This window comes from Talpa occidentalis, unplaced genomic scaffold (assembly GCF_014898055.3).
Source record: "Talpa occidentalis isolate TD23 unplaced genomic scaffold, MPIMG_talOcc4v2.1 talOcc4.10, whole genome shotgun sequence".
NCBI classification, from domain to species: Eukaryota; Metazoa; Chordata; class Mammalia; order Eulipotyphla; family Talpidae; genus Talpa; species Talpa occidentalis.
In genome coordinates this window covers 35,919,539-35,941,225 of record NW_023600993.1, presented here as the reverse complement: position 1 = coordinate 35,941,225, position 21,687 = coordinate 35,919,539, and the positions used below count along the sequence as shown (strand labels likewise).

General features: G+C 47.8%; 2 protein-coding genes across 8 annotated transcripts in view; one reads left to right on the top strand and one right to left on the bottom strand.

Moving 5' to 3' along the window:
- The window catches only part of DCAF1 (DDB1 and CUL4 associated factor 1), a 68,818-nt gene extending 54,800 nt beyond the window's left edge, over window positions 1-14,018 (top strand). For all 7 annotated transcript variants that reach the window (XM_037529871.2, XM_037529853.2, XM_037529880.2 and 4 more), the window contains 2 exons: window positions 8,671-8,923; window positions 13,060-14,018. In XM_037529871.2, coding sequence (XP_037385768.1) covers window positions 8,671-8,923; window positions 13,060-13,118 — 312 coding nt within the window. In that variant the 3' untranslated portion in view covers window positions 13,119-14,018. The remainder of the gene's footprint in view (window positions 1-8,670; window positions 8,924-13,059) is intronic.
- A 3,331-nt stretch (window positions 14,019-17,349) lies between these two features.
- RBM15B (RNA binding motif protein 15B) lies at window positions 17,350-20,343 on the bottom strand. Its single transcript, XM_037529889.2, has one exon. The coding sequence runs from the start codon at window positions 20,341-20,343 to the stop codon at window positions 17,665-17,667; it is 2,679 nt and encodes an 892-aa protein (XP_037385786.1). The 3' UTR covers window positions 17,350-17,664.
- Between the last annotated feature and the right edge of the window lie 1,344 nt (window positions 20,344-21,687).

Here is a 21,687-nt window from a genome sequence, read left to right as displayed (position 1 = left end):
GCATTGCAGAGGCTGCGGACAGCTTCGTAGCACTGCGCACAACTGCCTGCGCCACCAGGGGTGGCCTGGCAATTATGCTCTGACATTAATTTTGAATAAAGTTTTGGCAATTAGAATAAAGATCCTATAAAAATCCCTATGCAGCTTTTTTTTTTTTTTTAATAAAAAGACTTTATGCATACATGAACTGGGGTGTAGGCTAGAGGTGCAGGAGGTGAGAGGATTCACCAGAGACATTGGGGAACAGAACAGGCAGATCTACTGAAATACACTGTCTAAGGAAGCAGTGGGTGAGACAGGAGAGGTCTGCTGTGCCATGTGGGTCAGCTCCCTGACGGGGATTGAACTTGTGCTGCAGTGGCTGGTGATAGCTTAATAGTGCTGAGACTTAACCCTTGCACCATGGGGAGGGCCCTAGATTGCTTGTGTTTTTATGATGTTTTAAAAGTTCTTTGAATATTTTGGCTAGCAGTCCTTTATCTAATATGTCATTTACAAATACTTTCTCCTAGTTTGTGGCTTGTTTTCTGTTCTCTTGACAGTGGCTTTCTTGGAACAAAAGTTAATTTTTTGTTAAAGAAGTTCAGCTTATCAATGATTTCTTTTATGGATTATGCTTTTGAGGTTGCTTCTAAAAGTCTTTTTATTTTCCTTTAGAGTTTTTTTTAATTTATCACCAAGCCCAAAGTCATCTGGATTTTCTCCTGTGTCATCTGCTTATAGTGATCCATTTTGAGTTAATTTTTGTGAGGGTTATAAGGTCTCTGTGTAGAATTTTTTTTTATATTTTATGTGGATATCCAGTTTTCTAACAGTTTATTGAAAGGACTTTTTTCATTGTGTTGCTTATGCTCCTTTGTTAATTAGTTGACTGAATTTATGTGGGTCTGTTTCTGGTTGAGCTATTTATTCTTTCTCTAGTACCACACTATCTTGATTATTGTAGCTTTGTAATAAGTTTGTGTTGTTTTCTTCTGTTTCAAATCTAGAAATATTCAAAGTAGTGTCAGTTCTACTTTGTTCTCCTTCAGTATTGTGGTGGGTCATCTGTTTCTCCATACAAACTTTAGAATCAGTTTCTGGGTTTTCACAAAATAACTTCCTGGGATTTTGAATGACTTTGCTTTGAATTTGTGGATCAAGTTAGGGAGATTTTGACAATGTTGAGATTTCCTATTCAGGAGCATGCAATATCTCTCCATTTACATTCAGTTCTTTGATTTGTTTCATCCAAGTCTTGTAGATCTCTTCATCTATATCTTGTACCTTTTTTTTTTTTGATTTATACCTCAAAAATTTGAGGTATTTCATTTGTATTTCAGAGTATTTCATTTGTTTGGGTGCTATTAAAGTGATAACTGTTATTTTGCCTTTTAAAAGGACAGGTTTAGGGCCTCCCTGGTGGCGCAAGGGGTTAAGACACAGCCTATGAAGCTGTCCGCAGCCATTGCAGCACGAGTTTGAGCCCCAGCCAGCCAGGGAGCAACCCACATAGTGTGGCAGACCTCTTCTGACTCACCCGCTGCTCCCCTCAGCAGTGTACTTCAATCTGCCTGTTCTGTTCCCCACTCTGTCTCTGGTGAATCCTCTCACCCCCCACACCTCTGGCCTGTTCGGCCTGTTCCTCAGTTTTTGTATGCATAAATAAATAAATCTTTAAAAAAAAAAAAAAAGGACAGGTTTATTAGGAAAAGGAGAAAGAAAAAAGGCATCTGCAGGTGGGCAAGAGAACTGCTTCTGTTTTAATGTTAGTTTGTATTTGTTTGTTGCTGGTTTATAGGAAAGCAGTCTATAGGTTGTGAATTAACCTTGAATCCTGCAACCCTGCTATAGTCACTTAGGGTTCCAGAATTTTTTTGTCAAAATTATTTTGGACTTTCTACATAGACAGTCATGTAAGGTACAAACAAAGACACTTTTCTTCCTTCCTTCTTAATCCTTTCATACTGATGTTGACAAATAGTGATCCTGATCTTGATTCTCATCTTAGCAGGAAAACTTGGAGTTTCTCACCATGAATTAAAATGATAGTTGTGGTTTTCTATAGATGTTCTTTTTTTAGTTGAAGAAGTGTATTTCCATTCCTATTTTGCTGGAAGTTTTAAATCATAGGTTTTGTTAAAATAGTTTTATTTTTTTTTTTTTTTTTTTTTTAAGATTTATTTATTTATTTATACAAGCACTGGGTACAGTCAGAAGCACGGGAGGGTGAGAGAATTCACCAGAGCCAGAGTGGGGAGCAGAGCAGGCAGAAGGACCGAAGTACACTGCTGAGGGAGCAGCGGGCGGCAGGGGAGGTCTGCGCGCCATGTGGGACCCTCCTCTGGTGGCCGGGGAGCAGCCGGGGATTGAACCGGCGCTGCAGAGGCTGCGGGCAGCTTCGCAACCCAGCGCTCAACCGCTGCGCCACCGGGGAGGCCCTAAATCACTGAGCTTTGTTAAAGTCTTTTTCTGCATTTATTGATAATGATCATGTGATTTTTCTTTAACCTGTTGAAGAAATGAAATACATTAATTGATTTTAAAATATGAGCCGGTCTTGCATAGCTGCTCTATATCTTACTTGGTTGTGGTATGTAATTCTTTGTATAAGTTGTTGAATTTGTTTTGCAAAGATTTTCTTGAGGATTTTTACATACGTGTTCATGAGAGATATTGGTCTATAGTTTTCATTGCTTGTAATGTCTTTGACTTTGGTATTAGGATAATGCCGGCCTCATAGAGTAAATTAGAAAGTATTCTGTGTGCTTCTATCTTCTAGCAGAGATTTCAGATTAATTTTTAAAGTAATTTGGTAGAATAATCATTAAACTCATATGGACCTGGTACTTTCTGTTTTGGAAAGTTTTGAATTATTGATTTGATTTAACAGATAGAGGCCTATTCAGGTTGTCTGTTTCTTGTGTACATTTTGACAAAATGTGTTTTTTCCCAGAATTGGTCTCGCCCCTCTAGCTTATCAAATTTGAGGTCATGGAGTAGTTCATAGTCTTCTTTAATATTCTTTTTTTTTTTAAGATTTATTTAGGCAAGCACTGGGGTACAAGCCTGAAATCGGGGAGGGTGACAATTCACCAGAGACAGAGCAGGGAGCAGAACAGGCAGAAGGACCGAAATACACTGCTGAGGGGAGCAGCAGGTGAGACAGGATAGGCCGTGCCATGCGGGAATCTCCCTCGCCAGCTGGGAATCGAAACGGCTCTGTAGAGGCTGCGGACAGCTTCACAGAGCTGTGCTCAACCTGCTGTGCCACGGGGAGGCCCCTAACATTCCTTTTAATATTTCTTTTTATTTATGCATACAAAAACTGGGGTGCAAGTCAGAGGTGTGGGAGGTGAGAGGATTCCTCAGAGACAGAATGGGGAGCAGAACAGGCAGATTGACTGAAATACACTGCTGAGGGGAGCAGCGGGCGAGACAGGAGAGGTCTGCTGCTCCATGTGGGTTAGCTCCCTGGCTGGTAATCAACTTGTGCTGTAGTGGCTGCCGATAGCTTGATAGTTCTGAGACTTGACCCCTTGCATCACAGGGAGGTCTCTTTTATTATTCTTTTAATGTTCATGGGATTTATAGTGATGTTCCTGCTTTCATCTCTGATGAAATTGGTAATTGGTGTACTTTCTTTTTCCTTAGTTAGCTTGGCTAGAGCCTTAGGGATGTATTCTTTTCTTTTTTAGAGATTTATTTATTTATGCATACAAGAACTCTGGCCAGAGGGGTGCAGCAGAGAGAGGGAGGTCCTGTTGTTCTTTTCAAAGAACTGACCTTTGGTTTGTCAGCTTACTGTTTATTTCCTATTTTCAATTTTATTGATTTCTGCTCTTTATTTTGGGTTTAATGAGCTCTTTTTGCTAGTTTCCTAAGATGGAAGCTTAGATGATTGATTCTACATTTTTCTTCTTTTCTAATATATGCACTCAAAATTTTTATAAATTTCCCTCTGTGCACACTGCTTTTACTGCATCTCATGAACTTTAAGTTGTGTTTGGAGTATTTTTTCATTTAGTTTTGAGTATTTTTATTTATTTTTTAAAAGATTTATCTATTTATGCATATAAGAACTGGGGCACAGGTCAGAGGTGCTGGGGGTGAGAGGATTCACCAGAGACAGAGTGGGAAACAGAACAGACAGACTGAAATACACTGGTGAGGGGAGCAGCGGGTGAGTCAGGAGAGGTCTGCTGCGCCGTGTGGGTAGCCCTCTGGCTGGGGATCAAACTCATGTTGCAGTGACTGCAGATAGTTTCATAGTGCTGTGCTTAACGCCACCAATAAGGCCCAGTTTTGAGTATTTTTAAATTTGATGTTTTTTTTTCCCCTTTGATCCATGTGTTATTTGGAAGTGTGTTGTTTAATATACCAAGTATTTGGGGGTTTTTAGAATTTTTTTGTTACTGATTTCTAGTTTAAATCCGTTGTGGTCTGAGAGCAGTCATTATATGATTTCTTTCAAAGAAATCATATTCTTTTAACTATGTTAAGGTGTGTTTTATGGGTATGTTTGTAATGTGGATGAGTTATGATTATTTCTAGAGTTCTCTGATAGAGGCACATTGCACTATACTCGTTATGAATACCATAGTCCTTGTGGATTACATAGTGCATTTCATGTTTGAAGGACATCTGTTAAAAAACAGTTTTTACTCTCAACTCCTTTGGCGTTTTTGAGTTTTCATTAAGAGATATGTTAGTGGGATTATACCATATCTATTTAAGCAAGTTTCCTTTGTAACCTTAATTCTGTTGATTCATGTGTTTTAGCATCTTACAGTAGTGTTTTGCTATATTTACTGTTTGCATCAGATTTCTCCTCCCCACCTCTTCCTGTGCCAGCTTGATTTTTTTTTTTTTATATCTGTATCTTCGAGAGTACTGATTCATTCTTCCATTATATCAAATCTGTTTTTGTTGCTTTTTCCAAGATTTCTTTTTTTTTTGTTTTTCCTGTTTACTTTTTTTTTTTAAAGATTTATTTTTATTTATTTATTTATACAAGCACTGGGTACAGTCAGAAGCGCGGGAGGGTGAGAGAATTCACCAGAGCCAGAGCAGGGAGCAGAGCAGGCAGAAGGACCGAAGCACACTGCTGAGGGGAGCAGCGGGCGGCAGGAGAGGTCTGCACACCTTGTGGGACCCTCCTCTGGTGGCCGGGGAGCGGCCGGGGATCGAACCGGTTCTGCAGAGGCTGCAGGCAGCTTCACAACCCGGCACTCAACTGCTGCGCCACCGGGGAGGCCCGCCAACTTGATTTTTTAAAAACAAACTCTCTTTTATGTGCTCTACCTGATTTTAAAATGGAGACTTCATTTTCATGAATCATTTGCTATTCAAAGTTCTGTCCTAGTCTAGATATCTGCTCTCACATCTTCTGAGATGTTCCAGGCGTGACTAAACATAACCCCTGTTACCAATTACCAACACCTTTGAATTTGCCTTTCCACTTTAGTGAAATTAAGAAGCTTAAATGGTCATCTGCTCGCCTATAAAATGGTCCAGAAATAAAATGCCTATTAAATGGTTATTTATTTACTACGAAGATTTATAGATGTAATTTATATGCCATAAAAACAATTGGCTTTTGCCCATATGTTTAAATAAATTTGGAGATTAACTTGAAGAGATGAACTGTACCACTGTATTATTGAATGAAAACATACACAATCTATTTCAGCCATAAATATTTGGTTCCTGAGGTTGTGAGGCTGCCTATCGTTAAGGCTTTTGATGAAAGCAAAGATAAGTCACTTATATTGAAATTTTGGGTTTTTTTTTTTAACTTTTATTTCTGTATTGTTTTAGGAAAACAATTAGGAAACATTTTTAGGAAAAAAATGGGTAGGTGCGTGATGTGGATGAGTTATTTCTAGATTTCTCTGATCAAGGCATGTTGACGATTATTTCCTATATTTTGAAAAGCCAGTACATTTCAACTATTTGTAGTTATATTTCAATTTATTGAAAGAACACAGGGAATAATGTTCTTTTTCTCCACTCCAATTTGAACTCTGGATGCACTATGTGCTGTGCTTCCTGTATGTTCTCCACGGCATAGAAGTGGAGGGTGTAAGAACCTTTATTGGTACATACTTGCTGCAAGCCTGGCTAGTCATTCCTGAAAGGGCTTTATTGCTCTCCCCAAACACTGAAAATGTATGTGAGCTAGATGCTGCCAGTGAGGGAAAAAAAATACAAGTGTTTGTGACCCTGAAATGAACATTCAGGTAGATTTCCTTTTTCCTGTCATGGTCATATAGGTTTTCATGGGCTTCTGGGAATAGATGTCAGCAATTTCTTACGCTACAGATTAAGTAAACGTTGGATTTGTGGAACCCTGGAAGAATTTGGAATAGTATCTATAATTCAAAGCTTAGATCTTGGTTGACTTGTTTTCTAGAATTGCTCTTGATTTGGGAACTTTTTTCTTAGTTATCTTGAATTAGTTAAGCTCGGATGTTTTTATAGAGAATGACCTTCCTAAATTTGCTGGTTATTATAGATAGCTGTTTGAACCGTTTACTCTAAATTGTTACCTATCCTTTCAACTGTGGGCCTTTAAAAGTTCTGCTATTCTGAGATATTGAAAATTTATGAAAATTGCCACAGTCACATAATTCATAATTGGGACAGTCAGGGTTCTAAGGCCAAGCTTGTTTGACCCCAAAGCCTGAGCATTTTCTCCTATTCCAGACAGTGATGAGTGTGCATGTCAATAACTATGCATTGATGAATTAATTTCTGAATCAAAAATAAAAGCTACACTATCTTAAATTTAAAGTGTAATTATTCTGAGGCTTTGGAGACACAGTGCCCTTGATGCTCTTTTCTTTAAAGTACTTGTTTTTCACTGTGGTACTTTGTTAATGGATTAGAACTAAGTTTGGTCAAGGTCATGAAATACATACCTGGAAAAAAAAGAGGTAAAAAGTTGTAATCTGATAAGCACTTTGGGCTGTTCTCTGGATTTTAACCCTTTTGCCCTTGTACAGTTACTTGCATGAACTGATGTGCTTATAGTGACCAGGAGTTGTGTCTTGGTGTATCATTACTGCCTTCCAGACTCTCGGCTGCTTCCAAGTAGATGACTGCTGCGTTAGTCTCTCATGTGGAGTACTGTGCGGTCCAGACTGTGGTGGAACAGTGGATAGAAGTGCATGCGTGCGCACACACTCTGGCATACACAATACACAAGTTAGAGGCACTGGGGGTATTTGTATTTAAAGGGATCAGTCTTTCCCATACAACTGACCAGAATTGTTGAAGTTTTAATCACCAGGTCAGACAGCATATGAAAAAGTCTTTGAATGGTGTTTCCAAAATAATTTAAAGCCTGTAAAAGCAGATATCCTGCTGAATGTGAGCCTTGCATGCATTATAGTGGATCAACACTAGTGGCTGGACAAGCATGAAAGTGGTTGGCATGCAGCAACACTTTAAAAATGTTTTGAAAATATTTTTTCTTATGTTGGACTTGTTTCATCTATACTTTCTTCAGTATGTTAAATATATGTGTTATTGCAGGAATTAGAATTCTTTTGTTCCTGACATGGCTGACAAGTGATGTTTGAGCAGAAGGATAAGTAACTGAATGTTGGTCACATTGATATAAGGACACCTGTCATCATCCTCAAAGCAGAGGCATCCTTGCATCCTCTCCTACATGAAACAGGGTAACAGTTTAGATTCCAGTGCAGAGTTGGAATCTGGCAGATGTTAGGAAACATCAATTTGAAAGCCCCACAGCTAAGTATTTCATTGGTTTTCATGCCTCCAGGAAATTCTCTTAAGAACACAAGGATGGATGACTTCTCTAGCATACTGTTTTTTGCCTTAGAACAGAAATTGTGGGTATCTCTTAGTGTTCTCTATTGTAAAAGTCTTTTATTGACTGTTTGGATTATTGGATGCTTAAGGTAGCACTGTTAGAGATTTACCCACATCCTTGGTTACAAGAATTTGAAGGGCTTCGGAGCCCTCCTAGGCAGACGTGTTCCTTTGTTTTGTTACAGTGTTGCTTTTTAGATACCAAGTAGGAGGAGCTTTTGTTCCAGTGTTTCAACTGACTTCACTTGGTTTGGTTGATGCAGGAGAGAGATAAGCACCTCCTAGGATCCATTATTAATTAGTTATAGACCTAGACTGTTGATGGCAGAGACCTCTGTGAAGCAAGTTGTCTGCTTCCTTGGATAAGGTGTGCCTGACCTGTAATTTTTTTTTTTTTTAAGATTTATTTATTTATACAAGCACTGGGTACAGTCAGAAGCGTGGGAGGGTGAGAGAATTCACCAGAGCCAGAGCGGGGAACAGAACAGGCAGACCAATGAAGTACACTGCTGAGGAGAGCAGCGGGCAGCAGGAGAGGTCTGTGCGCCATGTGGGACCCTTGCCCGGCGGCCGGGGATTGAACTGGTGGAGGCAGAGTCTGCGGGCAGCTTCACAACCCAGTGCTCAACCGCTGCGCCACCGGAGAGGCCCCCGACCTGTAATTGTCTGAGTGGTTGGGGAGCGTTTTGGGATATTGGTCATTGAGAAATCTAGTTGGCCCATGAAGTCTGTGTTAAACTAGATCACCACTCTTTACTCACGTTTCCGCCCTTGCCTTTGAGAAAGAGGGACAGACTGTCTCGGTAGCCTGTGTGGGTCAAGCTAATGAACCTCATGTTCTCTTACCAGGAAGAGGAAGAACAGGAGGAAGAAGATGATGATGAAGATGATGATGACACCGATGATCTAGATGAGCTTGACACGGACCAGTTGCTGGAGGCAGAACTGGAGGAGGATGACAACAACGAGAACGCAGGGGAGGATGGGGACAATGACTTTTCTCCCTCTGACGAGGAGCTAGCAAACCTCCTCGAGGAGGGAGAGGACGGGGAGGATGAAGACTCTGATGCAGACGAGGAAGTGGAACTGATCCTGGGGGACAGTAAGTCTAGGGCTGACCATGAGGCTGAGCCTTGGCATCAGGGAAAGGCCCCTTTGCTGTGCCAGCCCAGCCCAGAGGGCAAACCACACCAGGGCTCTGTGTCCTATAACTATAGATTCACCACTCTGGCCCCTTGAAGACAAGCTACTTCATATCTCTTATTCTCTGCTCTCCCATCAGACTCTGTAAACCGAATGGCTGTTACCATCTTTAAAACAGAGGTTGGCAAACTTTTTCTGTAAAGGCCACACAGTAAATAATTTACATTTTATGGGCAGTGTGGTGTCTGTTGCAGCTGTTCAGCTTGGCTGTTGTAGTGTGAAAGAAGCCAGAAAATAGGTTGTAAATTAATGATTGGCTGTGTTCTAATAAAAAGTTATTTACAGAAATAGGTGGTGGGCTTGGTTTGGCCCATGGACGGTAGTTTGTCAACCTCTGCTTTCGAGTATCGACCTTAGACTGGAAGGTTAAAGTGTAGTTCTCTCTGAGGGGCAGCTGCTCTGGGGTGCTGTACCTGCTCCTTTCTAAAGTGATAAAGAAATAAAGTCCTCTTGTGGAGGAGCCCTTTCCTGCTGTCTGCTTTTCCTAATCCCTCTTAAGAACAGGGGGCAAAGGTTTCTCTTTGGCTGCTGTTTTGTTCCTTTTTTCCTTTCTTACTCCAAGTTATGAAAAACAAACTCCAGTTTTTTCTAGTAATTTTGCATTAGGATAGCTTTCTGAAGTCAAGTTGTCCCCTAACTTTGCTAATGAATCCTCATAAACCAGTGAGTAGTTCTGAGTCGGCTAGCTCTTCAGCTATTTTCTGCATGTTTCCAGGACCTATTTGACAGTATCGCTGTGATGTATGTCACTGTGATGGGTGTCACTGTTGACAGACTCATGCTTGCTGTGGTCCTGGTTCTTCCTAGTGCTGCCCTGCCTGAATGGGGAGTAGTAATCCCTGTGATATCCAGCCATTTTTCATGTAGCTAACCTGACCAGCATTCTCACAGTCACGGTAGGTATTCTGTCTAATATGGTAGCCGCGAACCACATGTGGCAATTAAACTTAATTAAGTTAAAAATTCAGGTCCATATTATATGTCATGAGAAACACATTTCAGTCCCATATTTTCATGCCCACATTTTACTTTCCCTATTTTAAGTAGTAATGTGGCTACCATATTGAACAGCGCAGATGCAGAACATGTCATCACAGAAGATAATTCTGTGCTGACCTCGACCCAACAAATGCTGTGTTTCTTCATAATATATGCTTATTTTTTATAATCGCTGATGTTTGGTGTTAGAGTGTGTGTGTGTGTGTGTATGCCTGTTGTGTGTGTAAGGTGGGTGGCATGTATATTTAAACATCTATAAAAGATTCTCCTATTCTGCAGTGACCTGAATCTATTTTCTTTGGGATCAATCTTATATGTGTTTCTAACCCACAGGGTTGAAGGCCTTTGGCTTGGGGAAGACTTTCTTATATAAGTCCGCTTGTCAAAGTTGTGTGTTGAGGAAGGTCTCTGGAGACTGGGAGGGGGAGTGCCTTGTGTTTGCCCATCTACTGTTTATCAGCTTCCATTTTCCCATTCTTGGAGGTTGAGGTGATTCATCGGAGGAGGACTTAGCTTGTTTCTAGCCATGGTCAAAAAAGCCAGGTAAGGGGGACTGAGGGGCAAGAGATGCCTGACAGTATTGATGTGAATAAAAGGACAAGTTTCATTGAACTTTTTTTGTGTCATCTATGAATAGTAAGATGTGGGGTGGAAGTGTTATTCACTTAGGTAGGCCAGGGAGACAGCAAGCCATGGTCCAACACGGGAGAGAGTTTCACTTTGATGTTTAATTTGTGTATAAAGCCACTAACCTTGTATTTGGCCTGTAAAATGACTGCTTCATTTAAGCCTTTAAATCTTCAGTTTAGGAAACACCTTTTTTTTAAGTCCAAGAGGTAACCTGGAAAACTATGAATGAGAATGTTACTTTAACTTGGTGGGAACGTCTGATGTGAAAATGTCACAAGATGACAGCTTGAGCTCTAGAACTGAGGTGCAGTGTGGAGGTGGCACCGGCAGTGTGCGCGCCGTTGCTTTCTATATTTTAGAGACACCCCCCCGCCCCGCCCGCCAACAGCAGCTTGAAACAACAGGGAGAGCACGCTGTGCCCTTGGTTTGCTGACATTTTTGTCTCACAGTAATCCATTAGAGGGTTACCTTTGAAGCCCTTTTAGGATATGATGGAAGTCATTGAGACTGTAGAAAACCACACCCCGTGTGCCTCCACATAACTTTGTCCAGGCCTGGGATCCCACAGACTCAGTGACTGATTGCAGATGCAGAACCCCAGCCCTCGAAGAGAAAAACCTTGACTCTTGTGATAGGTTTCACTCAGTTCTGTCCCCACATAAATCCTGCTTGTTGTAGAGAAACAGGCTTAATAGACACTGCAGGGATTGATTAAATTCAGACTGCCAATGCTAAAGGGTTTTTCAGAAGGGGTGGACCTGCCCGGGGTTCAGATTGGGTCTCTTCAACACTTGGAGAGTGAGAAGCAGCTCGGGAAGGTAGAGGGGGAGTTTGCCACCTAAGTGCCCAGATACACTGTGCTGATGCTCACACCAGTTGCATTTACAGCCCTCAGCTGCCTGCAGACTTTCAGGTCTTAGCAGCTGCACAGCTGATGGTTTGGCATTGTTGGCTTCTTGACTGCATGATAAAGGAAGTGTTTAGAGGTCTGCCCTGGGCCCAGGACACATGCTCTGCTTGGCTCTGGTTGGAGACCTTACCCTTTCCTGCTGGAACTGCCTTTTTGATCTCTTGAAGCAAGAAAGCTGGTGAAGCTTAGTTTGATTCAGCTGTTGGGTATTCATTCTTTGACCTCTCCATCCTGTTCTCCATTCCTAAGTTGAAAGGCCATGTTTGTGCCCTTTTAGACCCAGGAACCGTTTTTTCCAGCCATCTCTTTCGCTTTCAGGACTTTGTTGTATGTATCACGGCCATGTTTTTCCTTGGTTTTACTTCCATTTTCTTCCTAAAGATCATAGTGACTAAAGGAAGACAGAACCTGAGAACATGCGTTGGTCTTCCTCTGCTTTCCCCAGAGTTGGTGTCTTGGCTATCTGGGAAAGGCAGGTAAGGGATTTCTCTGGACCCACTGGCTGGCTCTCTCCACATGGGAACCCTGTAACTTAGGGGCATTTGTGGGGCTCCAGCTGAGGTTCTTATGTTTACTTCCTGGGGACCTTGTTCAAATTGTTTGCTGTGTTGTAATCACAACGGGCATGAAGACCTTTCCCTTCTCTTCACTCGGTAAACTAGAGTCCTCATGAGCAAGGTGCTGTATTTCTGATTTTGGTCATCCAGAGCCTCCTCCTGAGGGTTCTTTTTGCTACCACCTGGTTTTACTCCTTAATGGATCCTGTCAGAAGTATTAGTGTGGTCTGTTTACTGCCTGAGAAGGCACATGGCCCAGCAGAGGGCTCCTTGTGTGCCAGAGATGGTCTTGCCTTCCACGACATGGCTGCTCCTTGCCTCCAGCCTAGAATTCCTAGGCACTCCTTTGGCATTGCTGTAGGCTGGCCTGTACATTTTTTGGAATTTGCTCCCTGTATATTACGTTCAGAAATTGCATAGGAATAGGAATGAATCCTATGTTAACTAGTCTCTGCTTATGAGAGTGGACAAAGAATTTAAGAAAAAACTTATTATCGCTGGGCCCTCCCTGTCTTTCTAGTGGTCTGTGGGGTCAGGCAGGCCTGTGCTCATCCCTGAAGGACTCCAGAGGCCATGAGCCACAAGGGCTCATTCATGGGTCCCTTTAGCTGTCACTGGACATGCATGGGTGAGAGTTACAAAAGGGGCTTGACTGGTCCTTTTTGGGCCTCCCAGGCTGGAAGAATCTCTTGGAAGCAGAGGGTACCACATCCAGGCCCTTTGAAAGGTAAGAGAGTAAGAGATCCCAAGGGTCACCTCTTTGGCAACAACAAGTATTCTCCAGAGCCAGCTCCAAGGAGTTAATTGATGTGTTTTCTTTCTGGAAGCTGGCAATTAGCCTTGTTCAGGTAGAAATGCATGTGTATGCAGGTACTTCCTACCTGAAAGCGTCCTAAGCCTAGTGCATAATCTAGTTTCTCCCTTTTCTTACCTTTCAGCTGACAGCTCTGACAACTCTGATTTGGAAGATGACATTATCTTATCTCTGAATGAGTGAGGAGCCATCACCACACGGAAGAGATTCTTGGCAGGCGAGAAACTGAGTCAAAAGAATTCAGAACACCTTCCCTTCCCTTTTCCCCAGGGCTGTCTGTCTTTTAAGGAACTGCATGCCCTGCATTCAGAGGATTATGACTTATAGTCTCATTGGAATCTGAGAGTCCTTCCAAAAACAATAACAAACACAAAAAAGACTACAGGGGTTAGGCCCTATTCTGCTCCCCCCTTCTGAGATGGACGTATCTTTCCTCAAGGGAAAAAAAAGGTCTCTGGGGTTATTTCACAATATATTTTCTTTGTATAATGTTCTTTACTTAAAGAACAAGAAATAGTTTTTTATAAAACTTAAAAAGGAAAAAAAAAAAACAACAGGCATTTATAACTGAGGGTATGAACTTATATCCACCAGGTGTCCCGTCCCTGCACTTCATTTTCTGTGAAAGGAAATGATGTCTAAAGAACAATATAGAGGCATTTTTACACACATATTTAAATGAAAAGGAAAATCGTGGTTTCTTAAATTGATAAGGATTAAGAATATTTTATTATAAATATAATATATGATTTTTTAACCTGTTTTGTTGCCTCATAAGCAGTCAGGTTAGTTTTCCTTCGTGCCAGAGGTGGGAAGGCGCTGCTTGTTGGCTGAGTCGGTACCGACAGTCACCCTCCTGCATGGTTTGGGGGCAGAGCAAGGTCTTTGGATATTGGTTTTGTGGCGTTGAGGGAACTTGGGATATAAGTTCACACCCTCTGTTTTTCTTTGTGATTTAGTTTTTCAAAGATCTTTTTTTCTTCCCTTTCGCCCCAATATGGAAATTACAAATCAAAGGCCTTTTTCTTTAATGTAAAGTGTATTTATTTAAAAAAAAAATACAAAATAAACTACAAGTCTGTCTTTGTTTATGGCCTTTCCCTGTTCTCTTCCTACCAAAGTGGGGTCTGTCCCCCCTTGCAGGTCTAGCTAGGCAAGAGGACTCCTGCCGGGAGAGGCGGCCTGGACAGACCCTGTTCTGCCCAGACGCAGCTCTCCGGGAGGAAGGGCAGAGTGTCTTCCTGGCTGTCGCTCTCAAAGGGAGCATCTGCCCATAAGTGCCGTCACGCAAGGGGCGGAGGGGTGAGTTCAGGGCGCTGTCTGCTGTGGACGTATTTCTTTTTCTGGGTTCTGAATCAAGAAGGCAGCTCCAGAGTCCAGATTTGGTAGAGGCGGAGTTAGAGGGCTGGGGCTGCTTTGGAGGAATAACGTAGGGAGAGCGAAGGACTGAAATTATCCAGCCTCCCTTGAGGTCGGTGACTGTCCTTACTCTCCCCAAGGGACAGCTCGCCGGAGACTCGAGCGGCTCCTCAGCCGGGGCAGTTGAGGGGCAGCTCAGCCTTGGTCGGGCTGGCTCTGCACGTACCCCACGGGTTTCTGAAACTGACCTGTGGTTAAGCTGCCACCACCGGGTAAGTGCCAGGTGCTCGCTCTCTTCACTCCCCTTCCTGCCTCACTGCGTTTCCTTCCCCAAATAAATAGAAGACCCATGTTTCTTCCTTCTTTTGATTTTGCCCAATTAACGGCTTCTTGGTTTTTATCGTATAGGTGTTCTGTAGCTAAAGAGAATGCTCTGCCTTTGCCAAGAGAAGAGGGGATGAATTTGGTCGTGGGGTAAACGAGCAAGACGAAACAGCTAAAACTCACCAGGGGCTGGCAAAGCCCTGCTGGGCTTCGGAGCACCACGCAATTTATCACACACTGACGTGGGCCGGTGTCACACGGGTACCTCGCGGTCCTCTACAGAGCAGAGGTCTCAGCGCTTACGGTGCTTCATGCCTCGGCTCAAACGGGCTGCTAGTACCTAACCAGTGAAGCAGCCTGACTGCTGGTGCTGAATGCGTTAAGAGAAAACAGGTTAAAAAATAGCAGTAGAGACTCGAAGTCTAGTTATTACTAACTCAACTGAGCCACTGTCTCCCTGAACTCTGCCCAGAGCTCTTGGGAATGCCCGCTGGTCTCTCAAGTGGAGCCGAGGTCTCCAGTCGGAAAGCAGAATTCTGGTTGACTTGACAACACACCCTTAGGAAAGTACCCTGAGAGGCTAAAGAACTATCAACCTTCTTGCTTATTCTACCAGGGCTGAAGAGCTGAGGAAACACACAGGATAGCAGCAGACCAGCCGCCAGGCAGCCTGCCTTCATTTGATCTCTGCTCTTAAGCAACACCTCAGACAGGACGTGAGCCCCTAAATCACTCACTCTCTGGGACAGTCTCATAAATCAGCCAGGACCTTGACCTACACACACTAGTGCTGGCCGCGACCTTTTTGGATAAGGTCACGGGACTGGTGATGTCTCAACAGCCCAGGGAAGGAAGTGGTTAAGAGGGTCTGAGGAGGAGGAGGAAGGTCACACAGAGGGTTGTGGTTCTTCACCAAAACTGCAATTCTTTTTTGGGGCCAGAGAGGACATGCCCCTGGGGTGGACTGGGAACAAGTGAAGTACTTTCTCCCATCGGGCATTCTACGGGGCTCGCGGGAAGCTAGCAGGTGTATCCTGGGTCGCGCGCATCCTCTCTGGGAAGCTTTAGACTTGACACAAGGCAGATCTGGCCTGTGACCCGGGCACTTGGGGAGATCTGCAATGTGCCTTCACGCCACCCCATCTCATTTGCTCCAAGTGAGAGGCGGCCACTCCTGCTCTAGGGGTACCCAGGGCCTTGCAAGCCTTCGACACCCCCCATCCCCGCTCCCTGCCCCAGTTACATGGCAGCTGTGGCCAAAGCTCAAGTACAAACAGGCAAACACATTTAACGCTTCCTTGGGTTCATGTTTTCTGTTAGGAAAACGTGCTTATTCTCTCATGGGCACCAGCTGAAGCCCCCAGAGCAGCACTTGCCCAGACACTGCCCTTGTCTTAAATCTCAACAAGGTATCATTTAAAAAAAAAAAAAAATGCTCCTCACATTGTGGGAGGGGCACGTACTCTCCATACAGCCCACGCCGAGCCCCAGCCTGCAGCTCGGTCTCTGCAGACACCTCAGTGGTCAGTCTGGCTGCTTTGCGACGGTAGCAGACCAGTCCTGGCATGGCCAGTAGACCCTGAGGTTCTGGACAGGTCATTTGAAAGCTTTCACTCGAGCTGTTCTCCTCAGCCCTGACAACGATCCTTTTGGAACATCCAAATCCCCACACATCCTGAAGAATGGTATTTGGGCTGTGTTCTGCGGTGACAATTTCTCTCTGCCCTGGTCCCTGACACTGCTGGCTTCCACTGCCGGAGCCGGCCGTGCCGACTGCCTGACGAGAGCCAAGTGAAGACAACATTTAGCAAGAAAGGCTCTTTGAAGCCACCTTTCCCTCCCGGCGCAAGGATGCCTCCCGAGCTTAGCCCGAATGGCTTTAGCGCGAGCACTGCCCAACCCTCAGCGGCCGGGACCTCATTTCCTCACAGAAGCACCTGTTTCCCGGTGCTGACGCACGGACTATCAGGCAAGAGGCCCAGGCGCACAAGCTCACCTGGGAACCACGTCAGTTAACAAAGGCATCTTCCTAACCTGCATCACAAGAGTCCCGCGTCTTAGGTTCTTCATCCAGGGAGTCAGTGTCTGCACAAAGCTCTTGGTGTGACTGGGCACAACAGGCCTGCCCCGCGGACACATCAGCCCTGAACAAAGGATGAGCCAGAATTCACACACACCAGGAAACGTTCAAGAATGACCAAGGACAGGCGCTCCCTCCCTCCATGCTAGCGCTTGGCTTCCAGCGGCCCAAGGAGTCAGGACAAGGGCGGCGGCCCGACACCAATACCCCAACACCGCACCTCTTCTCCCCAGGCCTACGGGGCCGCACCCCACCACCACGGGCTTCCCCACCTGGGCGCTTTGCCCAATAGCAACAGCTCAAACTGACGGACACGCGCATTGTTCCGGGCAGGAAAACAGAGCCCCACACAGCCGTAGCTGCAGGCCACAGACCTGAAGCTCACCACCTCCTTTCGCACGGGCTCTGCTCAGGCTGGCATCCCAGGGTCCAGAGCACAAACCGAAGCCCACCTGCTCTCAGTTAAGATTAGAAACTACTGTGATCACGGTCCCGGCTCAGCCCAAAGAGCTGAGGGGCTGAGAGCCACGAACGCAGCAAGGACGTTTGCGATCCGGCGGTGCTGGAAGAACCCCCGGCATTTACCGCATGCAGCCAGGTCTTCTATTCTTTGAGGAAAAAAACTTGATTAAGCCAAGACTCTGAACAGGATTAAAAATCCATCCTCTGACAAAGGCTTTACTGACAACTTTCCATACAGTTAGTCAAAAAATAAAAAAATACAGAACACAGCAGACAGTATCTCGTACACTAGAAATCAACATGACAAGAGTCCCTTCTCATCGCTGTAAAAAAAAACCCCAAAACCTAAGAACTCAGTTTTGGTGGCGGACAGGACTTTGGTCGTCCACCCAAGGAACCAAAATAACCCAGCAGAGAATTCGAACCAAGGGAGAGGAGGGGAGCGGACTTTAAAATAACTGCTTTTGTGACACAAATATGGAGCTGGAGCAGACAGGCTCTGGGCTAGGCGGTGTCCCGCACTATGACTATCACCATGTGTTCTTCTTCTAGCTTGCCCAGTGTCCTCAGTGCTGACTGGAGGTACTGCTGTGAAAAGTCGCAGGGCGGGAAGGCATAGAGCATGCCCGTGCTGTCTCTGCCCTTGGACCCTCCCACCGGCAGGCTGATCACCCCCGCTGCCTGCTTCTGTTTTAAGTAGGAGACCAGGTTCCTGAGAAGCCGCCTTTGTAGGCCTGGCTCCACCGCGGGCATCCCCTCAGTGCCGGGGCCACTGGGGGCGGCCTGGGTGGCAAGGAGCACCGCATAGCCATTGGGGCTCCCCTGCTTGATGCGTCGAGTGACCTCGTCCAGCTTGGGCTGGTCCAGCCGGAGGCGCTGCGCGATCTTCAGCTGGGTCAGTTTACTCCCGGAAGTGTGGTCTTTGAGGAGGCCGCTGATAACACCCTGGTCTCCCTCTAGGATGTGCATAGATGTCGGGAAGCAGCTGTTTTTCAACACCAGAAGCCCATTCCAACCCAGCTGCAGTGTCTGGGCATATTCTGAAAGATTCTTGAGCTTTTTGGTCTCATGTTTTGGCTCTTCCAGAGGCTTGGGCTCGGCCTCAGTGGTCCGATGATTGCGCTCGCTCTCCCGCGTCTTCTTCCCGTGCGAAGAATCCGGAGCCTCGTGGTGGTGGTGGTGGCTCCGCTCCTCAGCCCCATGTCTGCTGTTGCTGAGGGAGTTGCTGCTCGACTCCTTGGTCCCCTCGCTGGAGTGGTTTTCCTTGCGGCTGCGCTCGGGGGTGCGGTCCGAGCCCCGGTCGGCCTGCTGCCCACCACCCTTGGTCCTGCTCCGTTCCTCGTAAGGAGAGTGGGTGGTCCTCCCACGGTCACTGGAGAGGCTCCTCCGCTTCCGCCTCTCCTCCCAGGGCTTGGGCAGGCCCCGGTCCCCATCGCCCCAGCGCTCACCACTCCGGCTGCGCATGGAGCGACTGTAGCCCTCCAGACTGTTTCTGCGGTCAGAACTTTTACTGGGGCTGGTCCAGTCCCCTTCCAAAAAGGTCCGGTCCCGGTCGGAGTACAAGAGATGCGGAGGGGTCCTGTCCCGGACTCGCAGGTCAGCATCCAAGTTCCGGTGCCGGGTATATCCATCCGGGAGCAGCTCATAGTGCACAGGGAGAGGGGAGGGCTGGTACTGCTGTGGATACCTTGTCTCCTCCGCTTTGGCAAAATCCACCCGCAGCCTGCGGTCTGGACCTCCTAAAGGAAAGCCCCGCATCTTAGCACAGGCAGCCTGGGCTGCGTCCAAGCTCTCGTACTGGATGTAGGCAAAGCTATCTCCTTTGATGTGATCAATGGTCCGAATGCTCCCAAAGCGGTCAAACTCCCGGGCTAGAGCCGCCAGCGAGGTGTTAGGTCCCAGGCCACCCACCCAGAGGCGAGTGGTGGGGTTGGCCTTGCCGTAGCCAATCTTAATGGGGTTGCGGCCAATCACCCGGCCCGACATGGCCACCTTAGCCCTGTGAGCCATGTCCAGGTTCTGGAACTTGAGAAAGGCGTAGGCACCACCCTGGCCACGGGCGGGCCTTTTGATCACCACCTCCTCAATGATGCCGTATTTCTCGAAAGCCCGTCGCAGCTCCACCTCAGACACGCTGTGGTCCAGGTTCCCGATGAAGAGGTTGCGCGTGGCCCGCTGGTCGTCCTCAGGCATCAGGTCCTCCTCACAAACCGCCGGGTAGCCGTAGGGGCGCCCGCGATCGTCGTACAGTCCGTAGTAGTCCAGGGCCCGCTCCCGGGACAGACCTACCGCCGCGGCAGCTGCAGCATCCAGGGCGAAGGCTGCCGCGGCGTGGCGGGCCCGGGGCTCCCGCAACGGCGGGGCGGCCACCGGGGACAGCGAGCGCTGTTTGTACTGGTAGCCGCCGTGCAGAGGCAAGTAGCCCAGAGGGTCGGCGGGCGCGGGCGGCCCCGGGGGCGGGGTGGAGGCCGCGGCGCTGCTGCTGCTGCTGCGCCGGCTGCTCCCGCCGCCGCCGCCGCCGCCGCGCAGGTACACCGGCTCCACCTTGAGCGGGCGGTCGTAGAGCAGCAGCTGGCGGGCCAGGGCGTGCTGGCGGGCCTCGCGCGCGTCCTGCGGGTGCCGGAAGTTCACGTAGGCCACGCGGCCCAGCTCAGGCGTGTGCGACAGGCGCAAGCTGATCTCGCCAAAGCGCTTGAACTGGTGGAAGAGACGGTCCTCGAGGTGCTCGGCGGGCAGCGCCGGGCTCAGGCTGCTGATGAGCAGCGTCTTGTACTCGGGCGCGGCCGCAGACGAGCCGGGACCCGCAGATTCAGCCCCGGGAGGCGGCGGGGGTGGTGGCAGCGGGGACGCGCGGGGCGACGCACCTGAGGCGCCCGGGTCCCCCGAGGCCTTCCCGCCGCGTCCCCCGCCGCCGGCGCCGGAGCCCGATGAGCGGCCGCTGCTTACACGGTGATTCGCGTCCCCGGCGCCGCGTCCGTCGCGATGCCCACTCCCGCCGCCCCCGCTACCGCGGGGTTTGTCGCGGGCCCGCGTTGGAGCGGGGTGCTTGGCGCCGCCCGAGGCCTTGTGCGCCGCCCGCCGCCCGCCCGCCTCCGCCTCCCGTTCGCGCTCCCGCGGCCGCTTGGCGGACGATGACGAGCCGCGCCCGCTCGGGCTGGAGTCTCGCTCGCTCTGCCTCTTCATGGCGGCGGCGCAGCGGGCGGGCGGGCGGCCCGCAGGCCCCTCACAGCGGCGGCGGCGGCGGCCGAGGAGGCAGCGCCCCCGGCGCCGCCATCTTGGACAAAAGGACTCGGCGCGGCGGTGGCGGCGGGGCGGGGCGGGAGAGGCGCCCAGGGGCTGGGCGTCGCGTTATCAGGCTGCGCCGGTCGGGCCACGTGACCCCTGGCAGGCGGGGCGAGAGCCGCGCCGGGTGTACGTCATCGGGCCGCGTCTTCCTCGGCCACGTGACCTCGAGCGCGGCGGAGCAGCGAGCTCTGGCGTCACCATGCGGCCACTGTGGCCGAGACTCGAGATCGGAACCCTCGCGAGAGCCGGGATGGCCCTTAGCGCTGGAATTGCTTGGTCTTGTCGGAGCGGCAGCTTCCGTGGGTGCTAGGGCTCCGGGCCTTGATACAGAGGCGTCTTTTTGTGGTGAATCCCCCCAATTCTAGGGCTAGGTTTAGGCTGATCCCCTATCATCAGCTACAGGGTCTCCTGACCGGAGCCCAGGATTGTCAACCCCAAGCATTTAAGACCCCATCCAAGTCTCTCGGCCCACATCTCCAGCATTCTCTGCTTTTAGGTTCACTTGCTGCAGTCCCTGGAAAGGCCATGAGGACCATAGCCATGCATGCAGGCAAGACTTGCCTGGGCTCAGGAACGGGGTCTAAATAGGTCATGGGCGTCCAGTTAGCGGGCTCTAAAGGCGGGGTCACAGAGCAAAGGGCCAACAGGCTAAACCAGTTCACACAGCTTCCAGCACTTACCTCCTGCTGACCAGTGCCCTCTTGTCCACCTCCACGGGCAGGCCTGCTTCTCCCAAGACAGTGATGGGAGTTCCTGCCCAGGTGCCCAAGTTCCTTAGGGTGGCTCCATTCACTAGGGAGGGTTGCTCGAACCACTGCAGAACCAGATCCAACTTCAGCCACAGAAACTGTGGAGGGCAAAGAACACACCCAGCCCTTCCTCCCACAAGGAGAAAGCAGCAAAGACAGCTAAGAGGGAAGGTCTTGGCCGGAAAAAAATTCTAGCTCCATCCATGGATTTTCCAAACATCTTTCAGACGCTCAAGACACTGCTTATCAGGTTTTAGTGGCCCATCTAATTCTCCAAACAGAAAGTCTTGTTTGTGGCTCAACATTCTTGCTTTCTTCTTACAAATGGTACTACACAAATGTTAGGATTTTGATTAGCTACTGCCAGTCACTAGTGGGCTGACAGGCAAATACAATGATGTGCATAAATGATGTGACCTGAGATCTGACAAATTTCTTAGAAAGCACTGCATCTTAGCATGTCCCTTCAGGAGGTCTTTGCGCACCAGAGGCT

Coding starts and splice junctions, on each gene's coding strand:
- RBM15B (XM_037529889.2), bottom strand. CDS start 20,343: ATGAAGAGGCAGAGCGAGCGAGACTCCAGCCCGAGCGGGCGCGGCTCG.